General features: G+C 46.6%; 1 protein-coding gene across 3 annotated transcripts in view; it reads left to right on the top strand.

The window, feature by feature from the left end:
- Positions 1-17,246, top strand: part of LOC101674581 (solute carrier family 22 member 1) — a 28,912-nt gene extending 11,666 nt beyond the window's left edge. The window contains exons 7-12 of one of the 3 annotated variants that reach the window (XM_004770843.3): positions 1,701-1,915; positions 2,884-2,988; positions 4,622-4,730; positions 12,192-12,304; positions 13,406-13,505; positions 16,016-17,246. In XM_004770843.3, coding sequence (XP_004770900.1) covers positions 1,701-1,915; positions 2,884-2,988; positions 4,622-4,730; positions 12,192-12,304; positions 13,406-13,505; positions 16,016-16,082 — 709 coding nt within the window. In that variant the 3' untranslated portion in view covers positions 16,083-17,246. The other 2 variants (XM_004770844.3, XM_004770845.3) reach the window with 2 other exon arrangements.
- Positions 17,247-22,499: the final 5,253 nt, after the last annotated feature.

Here is a 22,499-nt window from a genome sequence, read left to right as displayed (position 1 = left end):
TACACCCTCTGCTGGCTTCCTAACCCCCTGAGGATAAAACCAAATCCCTTTCCATGGCCTGCCCTGAGCCCACCCTGGACCCCCACCCCCACCCCCCCGCCGGCCTTCCCTCCACCTGCTGCTTCTCTCCCAGCCCTTTCTGGCCCCGTGACTGCAGACAGCTCCCATTTCTCTATGGCTCAGCTTCCTCGTCAGCAAATGGGGATCACGGCAGCACCTCCCTCGCCGGCATGTTGGCAGCTTCGTGAGATAATTTGTGTAAAGGGCTTTTTAGAATGTGTCTAGACCCGGGGACGGCGGTTTTAACATGTACATGCAATTCATGGGCTCTGCCAAAAGATGGCAGCACTGCACACTTGCTAACTGGTTTTTGACTGGAAAACCAAGCTAATACATTCCTTTCTCTTAAAGCAATCTATTGGTAATAGGTGACTCTTCCCACTTAACTGGGACAAAGGGAGGGCATGGTGAGCCCCTCGGAAGTTAGGAATGATTCGGGACTAGAAGCAAGAGCATCACAATGTTTCTTGGTGTGTAGTTGTATAAAACAAGGGAGTATATTGATAGAAATATCAGTTGTGATCTGTTTTAGAGCCAAGAGGCAATTTACATGCTGGGACAAGAGCGCAACTTCTTATCAACCAAAATCTCTTCTCATACTGTAAATACCAATAAATGACCAAGTGTTTCTATCCTCCAAAATTACATAATGTCACCAAAAAACAAACCACGGACTCTCTAAAACCTTCTGGAGTGAATTAGCTAGTCCGTATCGGTGTCTGAGCTGTATTCAGTACCCCTGCTATTCCTCCCTGCGGCGGGTTACAGATGGAGGGGTCCTGCGGCGGGCTGCAGGGTGGAGGAGAGAGAGAGGGGAGCGGTGCTGTTAATGACAGCACCACTGTGCCGCGGGAAAGACTTGGCTGGCGTCTGTTCTGCTGTGCTCTGTGGACTTGACCTTGGGACGATGACGATGATGACACCAGTAATCGCTCATCATTAGCGAGTGCTTTCTAGGTCCCAGGAATCACTCCAGGCTCTCAGTGTGGGACAGGGAAGGGGTGAAGAGAGGGTTGTGGAGAGAAATCGCTCATCCATGCGCCTTTTGTCACCGTTCTGTGGAGGGCAAACCTGATCTGTGGGGGCCCCTGGAGGAGGACACAGCCTCTCAAATGCGGGCTGGCCGCTAAGTCTTACACATCTGTCGTCAGAACAAGCCTGCTGACCCTTTGTCAGGGTAGAACAAGGGGCTTCCCACTGGGAAAGGCTGCTCTGGCTGAATCTGGGTGCTGGGACAGGATGGGACTGTGCTGAGTGTTCTCAGAAGACTGATGAGGGAACTGAGGCAGACAGGGCTTAGTTAAGTTCCTCAAGATCACACAGCTCATACAGCGCCTGATCGCTGGACCTGCTCACTCCTGGTACCCTCTGCCCATCCCTCTATAGCTGCCGTGGCCTCAGGGTCCTCGTTTGCTGATTCTAGGACATGGGGTTGTACCCCAGAAGTCATGACATCACATCAATCCCGAGAGAGCCTCTCACGGATGGCCCGTCTAGGACGCCCTTCCTGAATTTCATGTCACTCCAGGACGTTCTAGATGGAGCGAAACCTGTTCCTCTCTGGCGGCCAGACTCCGAACCCTCCCCCATCCCACAGACAGGAGCCTCCGTCTGAGCCTCTGCTTCTCCTCTGTGCTCAGGTTCACGAGCTCCGTCCTCTACCAGGGCCTCATCATGCACGTGGGCGCCACGGGCGGGAACCTCCACCTGGACTTCCTGTACTCGGCTCTGGTTGAATTCCCGGCGGCCTTCATCATCCTCACCACCATTGACCGCTTTGGCCTCATCCGCCCGTTGGTGGTGTCCAATCTGGTGGCGGGGGCAGCCTGCGCCGTCATGATCTTTATCTCCCACGGTGAGTCGGGTGTTCCCTCATTCTCTGGATGATCGTATTATCGAACCGTGGAACAGTGTTTCGGCCCCTGCATATGCCCCTCGAACGAGAACAAAGACAAAGTCAGGGTGTTACCCTAGTCTATAGCTGTGTGTGTGTGTGTGTGTGTTTTAATTTTAAATTGGTATAACGTACCCATGACGAGTAAATGACAAGTGTCCTGCTACTTCCTGTCCCACCGTTGACTGTGACACCTGTGTGGTTTTCAGCGTCTGCCTCCTGGGGTATAAGCGGCAGCGAACACTCGGACACACATCTCTTCATGGGTCTAGACTCTCCTTTCCCCCAGGTACAAATCTGTGAGTGCGTTTGCCGGGTCAGGTGTGCTATATATGCAGCTCGAAGTGGATACAGGCATGTTTCCAAAACAGCTGGACCAACGCACACTCCCACCGACGATGCCTGAGCGTTCCAACGGGTCTACACCCTTGCCAACACTGGGTATTGCCAGTCTTTTTGACCCCAGCCTCTCTGGCGGGTGTGTGTTTTCGTCCATTGTCCTTACCACCCAGCATAATCCGAAGCAGAGGGACTCTGGTCGGTCTCGGTTTGAGTACACCAACCGCCTTTCCTATGGGTTACGTTTGGGGAGGTGGCTGAAGAAGCCCAAGGCAGATTTGCCATTTCCTCAGTTTGTATTGCTCGTGCCTTGCCCTTGTGGGTTAAATGAGCGGTTTCGGTAAGCTTTTACAGAGAGGGTATTGCGGGACGTGTTTCCTGAAAACGGTTTTCTCAAGAACCAGGCTGCATGGATCAGGCTGAAAATAAAAAGACGACTCCGTTTTCTTCTTCCTCCTGGCATGGAGAGAACAGCGCAGACAGGGGAGGAGCAGAGTCCGACTGGAATAGATCGTCTCCACCATCTTCTCCATTTTCCTATTTCTGGAATTCTGCAAAGACAAACGGGAAGTTTTCTGTTTGTTTTTAAGCAACTGCAGTGGGCGTAGAGAAGGAAGCCAAGACCTCAGACGGTCAGTTATCATCAGGACGGAACCCAGGCACCGAGCTCTCTGGTCCCATCCCCCACTGCCAAGGTCTCTCCCCCAGCCCCACCCTCTCCACTTGCCTCTACTGAGTCCTTGTCACGTGCGATGATAAACACTCCCTCCCTCCCAGGAAATACTACAAGTACCTTCCGTGTGGCCAGCACACATCTCGACCCTGGGATCACAGCCATGAGCAAAGCAGAGAACGTTCTTGCTTCACAGAGTTCAGGTTCTAGAGGGAAAAAGTGCAGGTGAAGCATGGTGGGCGTTAATCCTTTGTGCAGTGGTCAGGGGCGGCCTTAGGAGACCTGAAGGAGGGGAACGACCCATGTCACCATCTGGGGAAGGTGCTTCCGGGCAGGACGATGGAAGCGGGAGGATCACGGCGGAGGGTCGAGCTGAGCAGTCAAGGTCAAGGAGCAGCCAGGAGCCTGTGCCTGAAATTGGGAGAGCAGGCGGGGCCTGGGGTCAGACGTGGGCGTCAGCAGCAGGCAGCCTTGGATGGTGTCCCCCATGTGGAAGGAAGCACTGGGGGCTTTGGGCAGGGATGCTCCCCACGGTCCCCCTGGGGAGGGAGAGGTGCCCCCAGCGCCGATGGGAAACAGGACAGCAGAGCTGCTCACCCGATTAAAGACCCCAGAGTGTGTACGCAAGGCCCTCCCTGTAGATCCTGCCTGAGTGAACTTCCTCTTCTTTTCTCTTCGGGAGGCTGGGGGTATCCATGATCTTGGCTTGGCTCCCCCACAAGGTGGTGAACAGCAGGGGGCTGGGAGACTGAGTTAGACCCGGTGGGGAGCTTATTCCTAAGGCCACCGTGTCCTCTCTCCGGGGACCCTCCCGCTGGCGGAGTAAAACGAACATGTCCTCCGTGAAAGGCCAGTATCTGGGGACAGGGGTCAAGAAGACATGATGTCTGTGACCCCAGAGGCTTTAATGAGTCCCCTGGCATGTCCTGGAAGCCACTTGCTTGTTAATATGTGGAGTAACCCAGGTGGAGCCAGTGATGGGGCCCAATTCCTTGATCGGTCCTCAGTAGGGGGAGGGCTTCCTGAACCCTCGTGGAGTGAAGAGCCCCACAGCCGTCTGCTAAGGGTTTGCTTCCCTAGTGCTTGAGTCTGAGACTATCCTGAATGGTGTTTCCTTTAAGACAATGTGTTTGGAAGTGAAGGCTAGATTGAGGGTTAGAAATCCGGTCCCTCAGCTCCAGGGCTGCTGGCCGAGGGGCTGTATTTCTTGTGGCCCTCCTGTGTCAGGCTCTGGCAGAGACACTACTGCATGGTAATTAAGAAGCCAACGTTTCTGGAGCAGTCATGGTGGACGTTTCACATTTGTCATCTCAAAGTCCCGTAATAGCTTGTAGGCTGGCTATCACTGTTCCCATTTTACAGCTGAAGAAACCAAGGCCCAAAGAGGTAGGTCACGTGGCTGACAGGAGGCAGAACTGAGATCCAAAACATACGTTCTTTCCTCTGTGCAAAGGAGCCTCCCTCCTGTGTCACCATCAGGTTCTGCAACCTTGCAGGACTCAGTTTTCTTACCCCAAAATGAAAGGGTTAGACAGGGCACTCTTTCTGGCTCTTCCAGCTCTGGAGTCCAAGCTTCCTAATGGGGCTCCTCAAGGCGGGGCAGTCATGGCCCAGTCCCCATGTGCATTCCCCACCTCTGTGTGTTTCCTGTCCAGATCTACACTGGCTAAACATCACAGTGGCTTGTTTTGGCCGCATGGGAATCACCATCGTGTTCCAGCTGGTGTGCCTGGTGAACGCCGAGCTGTACCCCACGTTCATCAGGTGGGTGCACAAAGCGGGGGGTAGGGGAGTGTGGTGGGGTTGCCACTGACCTAGCTGGGCACTAGCCAGGCTCAGCGAGGACCAGCACTTCCAAGACCGTTGCTCAAGGCTCCCCTAGAGGTTAATCCGTTTGGACACTGAGTTGGGGGGTGGGCATTAGAGAGAAGGCCAACGGCTAATTACAGGAGAGAACATGAAATGGGAACTTGGAAGGGAGTGTGCAGCGGGCAAGCCCTGGAGAACAAGCGTCTGCATGGAGAGAGCCCTGATCGGGGAGTGTGAGACCGGCTTTCAGCCTAGCCCTCAGCTCCAGCTCCTGCCTAAGTTCACAGCCATGCAGACACCTGTAGACATAATGTGCTCAGAGCTCTGACCGTATGATGGCACATAAAACATTTCTAGACATCTTCGCCCTTAATGTGACTGTTATGCCCATTTTACAGATGAGGAAGTTGGGTTTTAGAGAAGGAAAGAGCACTTGCAAGAGGCACAGAGCCAGAAAGTGGCAGGGCATCCTTCTGACCTCGACGGTGGGCTCTTCCTGGGACGACAGAATGCTTTTCTGTAAATGTAGTAACAGGCCTAGAAGACTCATCGTAATTTAAAAAGATTTATTTATTTATTTGAGAAGGTGGGGAGGGGCAGAGGGAGAGAAAGAATCTCAAGCCGACTCCTTGCTGAGCTCCAAGCCCTGTGGGTGGGGAGGGGGGGGCTCAATCCCACGACCCTGAGATCATGAGTCAGACGCTAAACCGATGGAGTCACGCAGGCGCCCCAGGCCTAGGAGATGTACTGCGTAAAGTCAGGTTTAGACCAAAATTCACTGTCACACGCAGTTTGCTGAGTTTTGATTGTATCTGTGTTCATTCATCTGCCACACAGTCACTACGGGGACATTGCCACTGCCTCCAAAGGCTTCCTCAAGTCCGTTTGCAGTCAGTCCGCGCCTTCCCATCCCCAGCACCTGGCAAGCATCTCTCTCCCTTCGGTTTCCCCTTTTCCAGAATGTTATTATGTAAATGAAGGAACATGGCCTCGTAGCCTTTTGTGCCCGCCCCCTTTCACTTAGCGTGACGGAGGCCACCGCCGGGCTTGCAGGCATCCACGCATGCCCTGTTCCCTCTGAGTGCGGAGCGGCGTCGCAGTGTGGAAATGATGCACCACGATTTCCTTAGCCATTCGCCGGTTTATTGGCACTCACTGTTTCCAGTCTGGAGTGATTCTAACCTAGCTGCTCAGAAACATTCAGGTATGGGTCTTGGAGTGGATATATATCTACATATATATACATTTTCATATATCTTGGGGAAAAACTTCGGAGTGGTTCATAGGGTGCGTGTTTAAATGTATGAGGAGCTGTCAGGACATTTTCCAAAATTTTCCGCTGACACAGGCCATCTAGTGTTCCACCAGCTGTGGGGGAGAGTTCTGGCTGCTCTACAGCTCCATCAGCACTCGGTGTTGTCAGTTTTTTTTTGTTTTTTTTTTTTTTGTTTTTTTTTTTGTGTAAGTCATTCTGGGGGGTGGTGGTATTATTGTGACCTTAATTTACATCTGTCTCATCACTGACAATGTCGAGCATCTTTGTATGTATTTACTGCCATCTGTGTTTTAGGAGACTCAGTTTTAAGTGAAGATGATTTTTATTGTAAAAGTAATTAACTGCTTAAAGTTCCAATTCTGACCTTCTTTAGAATGTGGTATGTTTCCTGAAACCCTTTTTCTCTGTCTGTATGGTTTCCTGTTTCCCGTGCCATCATGCCAGCGGTTTCTCAGAACGATTCCAGGTCCTCAGTCTCTTAGCTATGCAGCTGAGCCCCTCAGTCAGCCAGAAGACGCGAGCGTGGCTCTGATGTGCTCTCCTCTTCCCCATCTGTCCTTCATTAAAAGACCGTCTTCTACTCTCATCTGTAAAAGGTTGCTTGGACGGAGTGCAAAGAGATGAAGGCAAATTAAAGAGAACATCTACATTTGACTGTCCTGAGCCCAGAGTCTAAAATAGCTGGGCCGCGAACAATTCCATTGTCAAGGCCACCAGACCCAAGGGACAGACTGAAAGTGTAAACTGTCAAAGGTCCTGAGGGCCTGCTCCTATGTGGAAGAAGACCAAGCAGCTCATCTCAAGGAGCCCTAGACCATTTGCGCAGAAAGTCTGTGATGAAGATTCTCGGAACAGAAGCCAGAACATTGAGAACAGACTTTTACCATGACCTACACACACACACAGCAAGAAGACTTTCGTGAAAGTTCTGATATTTTTAATATTTTCAACAGAATCGAATCTAAGTCATTAGAAAAAGAAGATTATTTCAGTTACTTTATTACAAGGACTCCAAAGTCAAAAAATTATCAAAGCCATTTTGAATGTGCTTCTTATTCACAGGAGGTATTAGAAGTGAACAATAGTCTCCTTTTAAGTATAGCACATATTGTCAAGAACATTCTTTTGGTTTCAATAGGCACTGCCTTGTGTTGAGAACGGTCTCTCCTTTTCATCTCCTCAGTATGGAATGAGTTCCCTGAGTAAAGGGACGACGTGCCATACATCTCTGTGCCTCTGCACCCGGTCTCCAATTGTGCTAAGGAGTCACTAAGTACTTCTAGAGCGACTGAATGAATCAAGCCCCACAACCCCATGACTTTTACATCAGGGACCTAGTTCTCACTTCTTCCAGCTTCTGTGTGGTTATTCAATTTTTTACTTTTTTAAGACACAGTTTCTTAAAATAATAACAAAAAACAATGGTGCCTTTTCTTTCTCCTCTTGGACAGCACACTGAAGTTATCAGAAGAATGAAAATTTTTAAAACCCTGCAAATTCCAGCTTTGCAATGAGGATGGCCCTGAAAGACAAGTGTGAGAAGAGGGGCTGCCTAATGCAGTGAGATTTCAGAGGGTCTGGAAGATTCCAGGGATGCACACCATGACAGTAACTCTGGGACAAGGCCAGCAGTTTTCCAAAGTAGGGAGCATACCTGGGAGGGTATAGCCCACGAGCCTCTGTTTACAGTAACAGGATGGGTATAGGGGCCGGAGGCAGAGGATTCATTCCCCGAACACTAGGAGGCTGAAGGTGAAGCCGGGAGAGTGAGTCCAGGAGAGAAGCTGCAGGGGCCTTGGGGACAACAGCAGGCTGCAAGGCAGGTGGAGGAGAGAGACTGTGTGGTGGGGATTCTGCACCGCCGACCCCTGTAGACTGGGAGTGGGAGATGTGGAAGCACCTGTTCTCATACAACCCTGGTTGAACAGAGAATTTACTAGCCTAGAACATGATCTGGCCCCTCCCCATGAGTTCTTCTGAAAGGGCTGATACAGGAAGAAATCAAGTATTAAAAGATGAATAATAAGAAAGTAATTCACCCAGTTATACAAACACATCATGAGAGAAAGGGAGAAAGGAAACAGAAAAAGCAAATGACAGATAAAGAATACTCTCTGGGAAAATATTGTCACAATGGAGGTGAAAATTGTAGCCCCACGTACCTCAATTAAATGCAATATTAATTAATCGGTCATATGCATAAAATAAGAGTTTAAAGCAGAGATTAAAGTTCTTGAAGGAATATGGGACAAGACGATTGAAATGGAAACCTATCTGAAAGCAGTGCAGAGGAGAACCGACCTAGTGAGGGAAAGGCAAGGTAGGAGGAAGAATTGCAAAATGAAAGTGAAATAAGCAAAGTTTAAAAGTCTTGGAGATCACAAGCACACGTGCACACATGCGCGCACACATACATGTCCCAAAGAAGACAACTGAAATAACAAAACAGAAAAATTCAAAGGGGGAAAATAAAAACCTTTACAGAAACTTCTGGAAATAAAAGAAGGTTTGACTCTACGATTTGAAGTGGCACTCAGGGTGACAGAAAAATGGACTCAGAAGGAACAATGATAAAGAATATTCTAGTTACATTATTGAGCCAAAACTGTAAGTCACAGATATAAGGAGAGTATCAAGTTGATTATCAGCTTGATAATCATTGAATGTGGGATTAAAGTGAGTGTGATTTTGACAACAGAACAGCGGTAAATGTCATAAATCTGACGATAAAGAAAGGCTAGAAGACAGGGAAGGGAAAGGAGAGGGGATGCTCTATGTGGTATCCTTAGTATACTTTTTCCAGCTTGGAAAAAGCCGTATTACTAAAAGCTGATATGGGTGCCTGGGTAGCTTTACGGGTTGAACATCTGATTTCTGTTTTTGGCTCAGGTCATGGTATCAAGGTTGTGAGATCGAGTCCCACATCAGGCTCCAAGCTCAGTGGGGAGTCTGTTTGGGATTCTCTTTCTCCCTTTTCCCTCTACCCTCTGCCATGCTTGCCTGGGGGCTCTCTCTCTCTTTCTCAAATAAATAGATAAATTTTTTTTTTAAAAATCTGATAAATTATGTAGTGCTTTAGGTGTACTTAAAGATGTAAAGGGTAAGGCAAACACCAAACCAGTGGTGTGATGTACTGAAAGCAGTGCATGGAAGGATGGACGAAGTGGAAATGTATAAATTTTATAACAATTTTATAATTGTCTATAATAGGAAGTTAATGAATACTGCCTAAAGGAATAGAGCAGTAAGTGTATTATATAAAGTTATAAAGGTTAACATTTGAATAAAGTTATAAAGGTTAACATTTGAATAAAAAATGCAAACTTTCCAGGGCCCTGGCCAGCTCTGACAGAAGACTATATGACTATATGACTCTTGATCTCAGAGTCCTGAATTTGAGCCCCACATTTGATGTAGGTTACTATATATATATAATATTTATATAAATATAATATATATTTATATATATATTATATATATAGTATTTTTGTATTTTGTATTTTGTATATGTACATATGTATATATATGTAAATACAGTTTAAAAAATACAAACTTTCCAAATTATCAGAAAAAAATACACATAGCCAACACATACTGAAAAGAAGACACTAGAAGCAATAAAGAACATGGTATAAAAGCTAATGACAGAATTAATTCCAAGTGCTTCTGACATTTAAACAAATACAATGAGGCTCGACTCCTCTATTGACAAAAGGAAACTTCTTTGGTTACAAAGCAAAACTGAACACTTTGCTGCATAGCTGAAGTACAACTTTTCTTTGCAAGGGTTGAAAAGAAAAGAATGCATGAAAGCTTATCAGTAAATGCAAACAAAAAATATAGCAAGACCCATAATCTTATCAGACAAAGTTGAATTTATGTCAAAAATGTGTTTAATAAGATAAGGAAGTCCCTTAACAATGATAAAGAGGAAATCCGTAATGGTCTCACACAGAGAGTTTATAAAACACTTAATCCATAGAAAGCTCCAATAATACTGAAACTGTTCTAGACTATAGAACAAGGAGAAAGGTTTAAAAAAATTTTATTTTATTTAAAGATTTTATTTATTTATTGGACAGAGAGAGAGAGCACAAGCAGGGGGAGCAGTAGAGGGAAGGGAGAAGCAGACTCCTCAACAAGCAGGTAGCTCAGTGTGGGGCCTGATCCCAGGACCCTGAGATCATGACCTGAGCCAAAAGCAAACACTTAACCGATTGAGCCACCCAGGTGCCCCAAAAAACATTTTAATAAAACTAGAATAATATTGGTATCAAAGACCAACAAAGATAAAGAAAATAAGGAAACTATAGGCAAATATTATGTGTGAATATTGATTAAAATCCCAAACAACATATTATCAGAAGAGAATAGTGGAGACATTAAAATCATAATATATCATATCTAAGATGAGTTATTCAGGAACACAAAGACAGTTCAATATTAAAAAATCCAATAGTATAATTCATGCTAGTATATTGAAAGAGTTTTTATAGAGCTAATAAATTAAAGCTATACTATTATCTCTTTAGATAGTGAAGGGCATTTAATAAAATTCAACATCTGCTGTTGTTATTACAATCTTTCCATAAAATAGGGATAGATAATTTTGCATATAATTTCCTCTATTTCCAGCTAAGAAAAAACATATCACTAAACACTGATAAAGTAAGTTATAAATATATTTAAAAATATAATGGCAAACACTAAGAAATGATACAACCAACTAAGATGAGGTAGTGGTCGGGGTTTGGAAAGGAAATGCAATGCACTACTTTTATAATTACAATTGTAGGGAGAAAGAGATTATGCAAATGAGCATAATGGAGACTTAAAAGTAATGTACTGAAGAATAAAGCTTTTCCCAGTTTATTGTTCCTAATTTCACCATATTTTTAAAACAAAGTCAAGATTATTTATAGGAATACAAAATATCTAGCACTAAACAATGTAAAATTTATGAAGAAATATGAATGTTCTAAACACCCCAGTTAGAAGGCGAAGATTGTCAGACAGGACAAAAATGTAAGACCCAACTGTGTACCGCTTACAAGAAACTCACTCTAAATATAGTGGCGGGGCGCCTGGGTGGCTCAGTGGGTTGAAGCCTTCAGCTTGGGTCGTGATCCCAGGGTCCTGGGATCGAGCCCCACGTCCGGCTCTCTGCTCAGTGGGGAGCCTGCTTCCTCCTCTCTGCCTGCCTCTCTGCCTACTTGTGATCTCTATCAAAAAAATAAAAAATCTTAAAAAATATAGTGGTGGAGATTGTTTAGGAGTAAAGGGATGGAAAAGCACATTCCATGCAAACACTGATCAAAAGTGACCATCTTCACCGAAGACAGAGTGGGGGTCAGAGCAAAGACTATTACAAGGGACAGAGGGGATCCTGCCAGGTCGGTCTTTTCTCTATTCTCCCCTCTAGCTTTCTTTGTTCTCTATTTCTCAATACCTTCTCGCTACCCTTCCCTATCTCTTCATGTCAAAAAAGAACTCTACTCACACCAACCAATTCTCCAAGTCTCCAGACACCACTGGGGTATCCTGTTCAATTCTGACATTAACCCCCTGGGGTTAGAGCAGACCTCACAAGTTAAGGGCCCAGCCCCACAAGACCCCCCCACCTCTGATGCCAGGCACAAGTCTCAGGCTGTCACCTGCACTTCTGACTCACTGGTATAAATCAGGATTCCCATAACCTGCTCTTCAAGTTCAATAATTTGCTATCATGTTTCACAGAACTCAGACAAACACTTAATTACGTTTACTGGTTTATTATCACAAGGGACATAACAAAGGCAATAAATGAACAGCTAGATGCAGAGGTACTTAAGGTGAGGTTTGGAAAGGTCCCCTGAGCACAGGAGGACCTTTTTTCCCCGTAGGAGATTCTGTCCCCATAGACTTGGGGTGGGCTACCCTCCCAACACATGGGTATTTTCACCAACCCAGAAGCTCTCTGAACCTATAGTTTGGGGTTTCTATGGAAGCTCTGTTACATAGGCATGACTAATTAAAAATCACTGGTGATTAACTCTATCTCCAGCCTCTCTCCCCTCCCTGCTCTTGCTCTAGGATAAGGTTAACATCTAGAAAGTTGAATCACAAACATATCATCCTTTTTGTTCTCTGTATTTTATCAGGAATCTTGGAGTGATGGTGTGTTCCTCCCTGTGTGATCTGGGTGGAATCATCACCCCCTTCCTGGTCTTCAGGCTGATGGAGGTTTGGCAAGGCTTGCCACTCATTTTGTTTGGTAAGACTTCATGGGTTATTCAATATTCTTTCCTTCCAGCCCAGAATGATTGCTTAAGACCTCTTTGACCAGTGCACGATATCCTTTGGTGAGTTTACAGGAGACAAGGAAGGTGCCTGCCCTTCTGTTGTCTCCTGACTCACTCTGTCTTGTTTCATGGGAAAGATTAGATGCCATTCCCAGAAGGCAGGCCAGATATTACTTCTTAAGGTTCTAGAGTCCAATAATTCATCCCATAGGACAAAATTTGGGAGGCATTTTGACATAGCCTCCCACTTTCTTATGAATTTGACTCCCAACTTTTGTGCATATAACATGTAATTGTGGGAGGTTTGAAGATGCTAAATTGTCGCCCTTCTTTTGCTTAACAATTGAGAATAGACACAAGGAGGTATTCGCTTTGTTAGTGATAATGCTGGAGTAGAGCAGGAGGAGAGCACTTCTCCTCCTCCCCAGACTAAGACCTTGGGTCTTCCAAGACCCAGCTTACCTGTTTGGCAGAAGGCAAAACTGCTGTCTGTGTGCGGAGAGCTGCTGTGCTGCGTCCCAGGCAGACCCACCAAGGAGTGGGAGAAGGAGAGAGGGGAGAGAAATAGGATGGGGGGGGAAGAAGGGGGGAGGAAAGGGGAGGGAGAAACAAGAGTGGCCCACCCTGGCCAAAATGTACTCTTTATGCTTCATATCATATATAGTAATAGAATATTAACATATAGTAACTATAGTATATTTTATAGTTTATAGTAGCTATAATATGTATTATATATTAAAATAATACATTATAATATAATTATCTAGTATGTATCATTTTATATACAGTCACTAAAATCAATATAATACATATTATGTATAATAATAAATAAATTTCCTAATACTTAAACATCAGTTATGGTAGAATTTACATAGAAGTAAAATGAAGGCAATATTCCCTATTCTTACTCTGACATTTTCCCAGTAATCCTATTGTTCAACTTTTTCCCGAGATGCTCCTGACTTCTAAAAACCAGGTTCATTACCACCAGCCCTTTAGTTAGCGGCTGGCATCCCTCGGAATGCCATTGGCTGTGCTCTAAGGGCTCTGTGTAAACTCTGTTTCCTTTGAAGCGGTGTTGGGCCTGGTTGCCGGGGGAATGACGCTGCTTCTTCCTGAGACCAAAGGTGTCACCTTGCCAGAGACCATTGAAGATGCGGAGAACCTTGGGAGGTAAGCCCACGGTGCTCAGAGACTCGGGGCCGCGTGCCTCCATGTCCTCTCTTGGTCTTAAGGGTGTAGGAGCTTTGCAGGTATGGTTGCATTTTTTATTAGTCCCAGAGTTGCTGGAGAGAGAAAGACAAACAACCAGTGGCTTTGGGTAAGGAGAGACTAGAGAGCACAATTACGTGTTTTTAGTGGGCAGTTATCTGTTCTAAACTGTGGGATGGAGAATCGGTGTCTGAGATGCTGACTGACCGAGGACCGAGTCCCTAGTTCATCCCTGGAGTGAACTGCTCTGTGTTGGGAATGTTTTTTAAATCAATCTTCTGTCCTTTCAACAATTGTTGGTTCACACTCTTTAGTGACTCTCTTTACAAAGGAGAACAATTTAAACATTCATTCCTGTACCAGGGACAAGTGCTTTAATGGAGTCTCAGATGCTTCTTTTTTCATTTTTTGTTTTTTTTTTTGAGAGAGAGAGAGTGAGTATGGGGGGTGAGGGCCAGAGGGAGACGCATAGAAGCTCCAGCAGACTCTCTGCTGAGCACGCGGCCCAACGGGAGCTGGATCCCATGACCTCGAGCCCGTCCTGAGCTGAAAGCAAGTCGGACACTTAACGGACTGAGCCATCCAGGTGCCCCTCAGATGCTACTCTTAAAGTGGTAAGAAAGGAAAGGCATAAACAGTGCTCGAGGAGGTGGCCACTTAGCTCCCCTTCCAGGCTCACTCTGTGGATTCCATAGGAAAGACACATGTGTCCCTGTGATGAGGAGAGACAATGGTCTGTGGCATCAGAGAGATGTGGACTCAAATCCAGTCATCCATGTGGCCATGTGACTTTGGGGATGTTGCTGAAACTCACAGAGAGTGAACTTCCTTGCCTGAGAAAGAGCCACACTAGTACTCAGTTCGGAGGGTTGCTGGGAAAATGCAGTAAGGTAAAGTAGGTGACATTTTATTTTTTATTGAAGATAAAGTAGATGACATTTTATTATTTTAAGATAAAGTAGATGACCAAGCGATCGCCTGGCACAAAGTAGGTGCTCAATAAGTCTGAGGTTTTCTCCATTCTTCTCACATCTTGTGTGAACTCCTTGGTGAGTCTCAAAACTTGGTATGCGGGAGAATCACCAAAAAAAGAAGTTTACTGGGCGCCTGGGTGGCTCAGTGGGTTAAGCCGCTGCCTTCGGCTCAGGTCATGATCTCAGGGTCCTGGGATCGAGTCCCGCATCGGGCTCTCTGCTCTGCAGGGAGCCTGCTTCCCTCTCTCTCTCTCTCTGCCTGCCTCTCCATCTACTTGTGATTTCTCTCTGTCAAATACATAAATAAAATCTTAAAAAAAAAAAAAAAGAAGTTTACTGAAATGCAGATTCCTGGGCCATCTTCTAAGGTTTTTGACTCAGTAAATGAAGGGTGGGACCCAGGAAATCTGTGCTTTTAATAAACTCCGCCAACCAAGTGCATTTAAGTGCTAACTAAACCTGACTTTGAGAAATTATGGGTGTCTCACTACTGATAAGGAACAAACATTCTATTTTAACTGTAAACACATTTTCTAGTTGCTGACAGAGAGCTAATGTTGATTAGCAGATTTTAAGCCGTTTCAGTACAATTTGTCCATAGACACATGCTTATTCTTGAGACCGCCCTCTGCTGGCCTCTGTTGCTTGCTAATCTCATTTTCATCTTTTGTTCTGAGATTTAAAAAAAAATTTTTTTAAATTTATTTTCAGCATAACTATTTATTGTTTTTGCACCACACCCGTGCTCCATGCAATCCGTGCCCTCTCTAATACCCACCCCCTTGTACCCCAACCTCCCACCCCCCCTGCCACTTCAAACCCCTCAGATTGTTTTTCAGAGTCCATAGTCTCTCATGGTTCACCTGCCCTTCCAATTTCTCCCAACTCCCTTCTCCTCTCTAACTCCCCATGTCCTCCGTGCTATTTGTTATGCTCCACAAATAAGTGAAACCATATGATAATTGACTCTCTCTGCTTGACTTATTTCACTCAGCAGAATCTCCTCCAGTCCCGTCCATGTTGCTACAAAAGTTGGGTATTCATCCTTTCTGATGGAGGCATCATACTCCATAGTGTATGTGGACCACATCTTCCTTATCCATTCGTCCGTTGAATTAGCAAGACAGGAAACCTTTTGTTTTGAGATTTATTTCCACAGACAACTTTGCAATAGTTTCTTCTTTCTTTTTTTCTCTTTCTTTTTTGGCAATAGTTTCTTTCCTTCTTTCCTTCTCTCTCTCTCTCTTTCTTTTTTTAAAGATTTATTTATTTGACAGAGAGAGCACGGGGAAGGGACAGAGGGAGGAAGAGTCTTACGCAGACTCCGAGCTAAGCTCGAGCCCAACACGGGGCCTGATTCCACGACCCTGAGATCATAACCTGAGCTGAAACCAAGAGTCCGACACTTAACCAACTGAGCCCCTCAGGATCCCTGCAATAGTTTCTTAATCAAAACATTGACTGTTTAACTTTCACTTTTATTTTTGGCTGCTACAGGATAGCAAAGCCCAAAGAAAACACGATTTACCTTCAGATCCAAACTTCAGAATGTGCCGGCAGCTGAGAGAGATGCTTCACGGGGCCTGAGTGGCCGAGAGGAAGATAAGGGTTTTCATCTGAAGAAAAGAAACCCTGGTTTCTCTGTGCTCGTCCTCACACTCGCCTGCCGCTGAACCAATAGCCTGAAGAACACTAAATGTGCTTTGCTTTATTTTCTTTCTTTGAAATTTCCCAAAGCCCTATCTTTTATCTACGTACTTTTCCTGGCGAGAACTGTCGGTGGTTACCAGTTACTTAATTATCTGAAACATTTGGAAGATCCAATAGAATTTAATATTACTATAAAAGAGGCCTCTGTCACTGGTTTCCTAAAGGCAGTGTTGTTTTATTCATTATTTGAAAGCAAATGTCATTGTATCTATAGTATCTATCTTGGCAAAAGTATTTTAATATGTTGCCTTCTTGAAGGGCACTTCGTTTTCAAATATGGCTGCACTTCCTGCAAACCGTACCTGAATCATGTTGGAAATATGATCCTTTTCTGAAGGCTAGAACTGTAACCTTTTTAGGAAGCAGTTTTTGTCCCCTTTGCTCCAGGAATATTGTATTTGATTTCACTCTTGGTTTTTGTTCTTGTTGGTGATTCTAGAAGCTTAACTCCTAGGCCAACTGCAAAATATTCTAGTAAATACATCAAAAGGAGTTCCATTTACTGTGAGTTATAAATAGTTCCTGTTCTGGTCGAAGAAGTGATTTTGTTCTTCGAGTACACCAGAAGGTTTATATTAAAATTTCTTTACCTGTGAGATAAACCAAACAGCATGATAGCCAGCCTTCAGAGCACATGGGGAAACAGAGCTTCTAATGTGAATGGGAGGCCAGGTGAAAGACAGGTGCTTGTGCTACAAACACTTCTGGCCTAATGGGCTAAGCTCAGTGACGGTCTCCAGGACATGAAACCATGGTGGTCAGGTCTAAGCAGCATTTGGTCTTCCTTTGAGAATGGACATGGGTTACTTGGAACCTGAAGCTTTGCACTTGACGGGAACGGAAGGGAAGGGAAGCCATGTCGAAGCCATGTCGAAGCCATGTCTTCTGAATTCTATTTTAAAACCCATCTGGATACATGGAGGAGACCAGTGCTTCATTTCTGTTTCTCTCCAGCAAGTCTCTTCCCCAATATCTTATCTTTCCGACCATAACATATAAACTCTTCACTGGTAACAAATATGTAAACTGTGGACTTCAAACTGTTTTCTTACATGTCCTCTCTGATCTTTCTTAGCCTCTGATGAAACTTCTGAAGAGGCTTTAGACAAAGAAGAGAGAGTGTGTGTTGGGGGGGGGGGCGCTGGGGAGCCTCCTCCTCCTGCTCTCCTGGGAGTGGTGGGGGCGGGGAGGCTTGGTCCTGGTGACCAGGTTTTAAGTGGAGCCCACCTACAGAAAGTGTATTTAAATGTTGCCTGTCTTGTCACGAGAGGCACAGGCTGTCTTCTCTCCTCGCCGCCCTCCGTGTGGAGCCACGGTCAATCCAGACGGAGCGAGGGTGGAGGAGGGCTTTGTCAGATAGTGTGAAGGTGGAGAGAAGTCGGTCACGGAGACAGGTGATGTCTAAGGACTGGGAGAGCTGGGAAGGTGTGACACAAGTGTCAGAACCTCCTGTGAGGACCTGGAGTGAGGCCCCTGGACTCCTCCTCTGGGGGGCAATGTTATGGGGTACTATGAGTTCAGCAAACATGTGATGAGCGCCTGCTGTGTGCCTCAGTCATCCCGGGCTCTCAGAAAAGCCCGCAGACAGCTGCAGGCAGGCTACGCTTCCAATGGCCCGACCAGGAGCTTCCAGGACCGCCTTGGGAGGTGAGTCAGGTTGTGCTGGTGGGCGTGGAGGAGCAAGGCAGCTGAGCTTCTCAGCGGATGGAGGGACATGAGGAGGATCTGGAAAATCACCTCCCCAGCCCTGCCCCAAACATGTCTTCAGTGCCTAACATGCAACCTTTAGAGATTTCATACTGTGGGTCTTGAAGGCCAATCACTGAGATGGCAGAAGGGGAGACGGAAGAAGGGAAACCACACATTGGTCCTCAAGTGATGGGGATGGCGCCACTCATCACGTAAAAGCAAGTGGGGCCTGGAGGTCCTGGGACGCTGCCCAAGAGGGGCGGGTGTGATGGAAGGGCAGGAAGCCCCACTTCCAGCCTTGCGCCTAGGACATGGTGCCTTAGTGAGGCGACATGAAGTCATGGGACGAGCCCGGACTCTGCTACGACCCAGAAGGGGTTCCCACATCTCCTCCACCATCTGCTGATTTTGTGGATGGAAGCAAGCTCTTTAACTGTCCGAGCCTCTGTGTCCTCCTGGCGCCCACCTCCAGGAGGCTCTGAGGATGTGGTGAGAAGGATATGGAAAGCTGAAGAGCACCACCTGGGGACACCCCATCAGGCTCCATGTAACATGGGCCCTGCATCTCTATCGTACATGGGAGTCAACTGTCTCTAGCTGGAGAGGAAACCGAGCTATCTGACCAGCTCCCTCCCTGTGCCTGGTTGTGTCCTAGTGTCTGCTCCACTTCTATGTCCTCTGTGAATGTGAAGGTTGAATGCCTGATGTTCTCAGATGTCGCCAGAGCAAATCAGAGACGTGGGGTTAGGCTTCGTACAAAGACACCTTTCAAAAGGTCATTTATAAGATGCATTCACAGACAGGAGCTCATTCAGTCATGGCAATAACATTTTATTTATTGTATTTTTATTTTTTAAGATTTATTTGATGGGGGTCAGAGGGAGAGGGAGCAAGAATCTCAAGCAGACTCCCCACTGAGCAAGCATCCTGATCCCAAGACCCACGAGATCACGACCTGAGCTGAGAGCAAGAGTCAGACGCCACCCGGGTGCCCCAAGGCAACATTTTAAAGCTGATATTATTATCTGCATTTCAAAATTAAGAAAGCTAAATTCAGAGATGGTAAGTGGCTTGTGCTAATAAAGCAAAGATCTGGGCCTTGACTTTAGATCTTCTGGACCCCATTGGCGAGGGCTGTGGAAGTTCTCCACAATTCTCAAACTGCACCTTTCCTGAATACTGACTCTTGATTTTTAAAACTTAAAAACACCAAGAAACATACACACACAAAGAAAATCACTTCAAAACCCACCATCTGGCCGAACCCTATGGAGGGAGCATCAGCTGCTCACTCCCCACCTGACCTCACACCGGGGGGCGCTGCTTAGAGCGGGCTGAGTCCCCATCCTGCCTCTCAACACCGGAGCAGCGGGGAATATTGGGAATATCGGGCAAGCTGAGTCTGGGAGCACGAAGAATGTGCATTTCCCCCACGCCCCTTCTGCACCCCAACTCTGGCCGCCATGAACAGCAGCTCTCGCTCCACGCTGAGCTGTCACAGTAAAGCCAGAAAGCAAAAGATGTGGGTCTTGGCACCTAGGCTGTCTGCTCAGGGTGCTGGAGATTCAGGACAGGACAGAAGGCATCTCCCGCCCATCAGCGGAAGAGACAACAGTGCTCTGGGCCGGGAGGGCCACGGAGGGAAAAGCTGCAGGGCTAGGTGCTGGTCTTAGAGAACACGTTCTGGGGTCTGGCCCCCTATTCTGCACTGGCTCCCAAGGTGGTGAAGTCTGGCTTAAGTTTGCCTCTGAGTTACCAGAATCTTCCAAATATCAGGGTCTTTGACAAGATAGAAGTTTATTTCTTTCTCACGTTTAAGAAGTTGGAGGATGCCCCCAGAGCTGGTGCAGTGGCACAGAGCGGGGCCGATGCCGCTGGTTCACTGCTGTGCTGGGCAGGACTTCCCTCCCCAGGTGGCTTCTGGAAGTCACTGGTTACAGCCACCCCTACCGCGCGTATATGCATCACAGGAGACGGGGGACAAGGAGGAGGAATGTCTTCCTTTAGGCCCGGTGTCTCACCAGCCAGCAGCACATCTAGAGAGAACAGGAAACCAGGGGGCATGTGGACCTCACATAAAGCTGGGGTTTCATTACCAAGGAAGTGGTGACAATGGATATTGGAGGAGAACCAGCTGTCCCCGCTCTGGCTGGTGGGATGTCTGACCCTTCAAAACAAATCCGAGAGTCTGGGAGGAGAGGGGACCTGCATTCTTGGCCGTGGCACGAGGGAGGCTCCAGAGACCCAAGTCTCCTCTCTGGGGAGGCCAGGGCAGGAGAGTGCAAATGCCCTGATTGACCGGAATTCTCTGAGAGAAACTGAAGCGATCAGGCTTGCCTGGAGTTGGCAGGGTATAGTTTTCCACCACCTGCCAGAGCGAGGGCTGGACATGAAAAGCCACGTCAGAGAACAACAGGCTCCCTTTCTGGCTCGTTTACGTTCTGCGGCCTGAGAGCCATGCCTCGCGGTTGGCAACGTGCTTTTTCAACATTTTTTCCGTTTGTGAGCACATGGATCTGGTTTCTTGCTTAAAGGCTTCATAGTAACGAGTGGAGCAAAGCCAGTGAGTCAAGGTGCGAACCCCACCTTAGCACCTTCTTTTTCTGGCGTGTGTCAGAAATGTCAAAACTGGAAAGAAGCTATCTCTGCTCCCCCAAGCATTTTGTGTGCAAACTGACTGTGCTTGCTGAATCAAATCCGATTTGCCTTATCTTGTGAATTAATTTTGTTCTTGTTCTTTCTCTCTCTCTCTCTCTCTACACACACACACACACACACACACACTACAAATACATTACATTTCACACCACATGTTACATTACATATAAAAAATCACCCCAAACGTGGCTGACTGCTTTTGAAATCTCTCAGTGGGTACATTTCCCAACCCTGGTAGTGAAAAAGTTTGCTCTGTTTTAATTAAATAACTCCCCTCTCCACGAAGTACTATGCCCTCAAAGGGGAGACACAACGTTCTTAATGTCTGCCCCTTAGGAAGGAAGAGTTCCGTCTGTGTCTGCAGTGCTGCCGTCCCCTTGGGGACATACTTGATCCCACGGACCAGATGGCCTTTAGTTTAGCAAAGAGACCCCGCCGGGACCTTTCACGAATGAAAACAGGGTTGGGATGGGGACAAGGAAATGAAGAGAATGCCAGTCGGCTGCCCAGATTTCTGTGGAGCGCAAATCTGCTTTGTAGATTAAAAAGAGGGAACGAAGGGAGCTGGAGAGGAGATGTGGGAATAAGGCGCTCATTTGGCCTGTGGCCCAGTATAGGTCAGGCAGTTCCCATGTCCCACCCCCCCCCCCTCACCACGTCCTTAACCTGCTAAGAAAGAGGTGAGGATGTGGAAGATGGCCAGGTGTCCCAGAGCGGGCACAGCTCTCATGTGCAGTGACAGCTGAGGTCTAGAACATCTGTTCTCTTACTGCAGTGACGAAGCCCTTCACTGCCTACAAGCAAAAGGGATCATGATAGCCACATGGTCAAAAAGAAATTGATTGCATCTTCCAGTGGCTCTTTCTCACCCAGACCCTGGCTGGTGACATCAGATGGAGTCTCTGCTAGTCCCAGGAGGACAATAACAGGGTCTTTGAAGAGCCAGAGAGCAGCTGGGAAGAGAAGTTGGTAAGGCATGGCTCTGTCCTCCATCCTTCCCATCAGAAACTAGTTGTGCTTCACACCAGGGCTAGAGGGAGGGTCAGGACTCTTCAGAGGATCACCTTGATCACACAGTTAACCTAATTCCCAGAAACACTTTCAGTTTGCATCTGTGCCTTGGGGGCCCTCGAATGGTGATGAAAATGTTCACCCAGTGCCAGATGGGTTATCGGTCAGTGCACCCCATCTCCCATCTCTGAGACTTCTTTCCTAAGTGCTGATGTCATTGCCTTTGACCCCATGTGCTGGTGCTCACAGACACCCTCTGCAACTGGCCATCAGCTCGAAACTGCAGTGTTTGGTCTTTATCTGCTCTGGTTTGGTCATCGACATGTAGAAGGCAAGGCTTTTGTGGCCTTATTTATACATCCCGTCAAGTGTCTTGAAATGATTTGTCATTTCACTCCATGGCCAAGGTGCCCTCTGGCATTGCTCCACTTGCAACAACAGCCAGTGGGGCCATCAAATGCGCACTCCAGGAGGCCAGATTTTAGTCTCTCATGCATAATTTGCTTAAATAAATTAAATAAAATTAATTTTAAAAATCACGATTCCAAGAAGAGTTGCCATGCTAGGCTTAGGAACAAGAAAAATTCATAATTCAAAAAGAGAAAGGAAACATTTTGCCAAAGACTCTCGGAGATGGCTAAGGTAGTGTTAAAAAGATGTATTTTGAACCATGGAGGGTCCACAAAGACCACAAAGGGACAACTGTACCATCCTAAAAACAGTAATTGTGGTCAAACGAAGCAAGTTGAGCCTATACATAGAGTCAAAAGTCCATAATGATACTCAAAAGGGAAAAATAATAGGAATTGTGCCAAGGAAAAGCACACATGAGTTTCTAATCAAGTTTACAAGACGTTCTGTTAATTGTTCAACACAACTAACGTGAGTTCTCTCCTCAAGATTCAATTACCGC

This window comes from Mustela putorius, unplaced genomic scaffold, assembly GCF_011764305.1.
Source record: "Mustela putorius furo isolate JIRA1106 unplaced genomic scaffold, ASM1176430v1.1 tig00000450_pilon_pilon_pilon, whole genome shotgun sequence".
NCBI classification, from domain to species: domain Eukaryota; kingdom Metazoa; phylum Chordata; class Mammalia; order Carnivora; family Mustelidae; genus Mustela; species Mustela putorius.
This window is presented reverse-complemented; position numbering and strand designations above follow the sequence as displayed.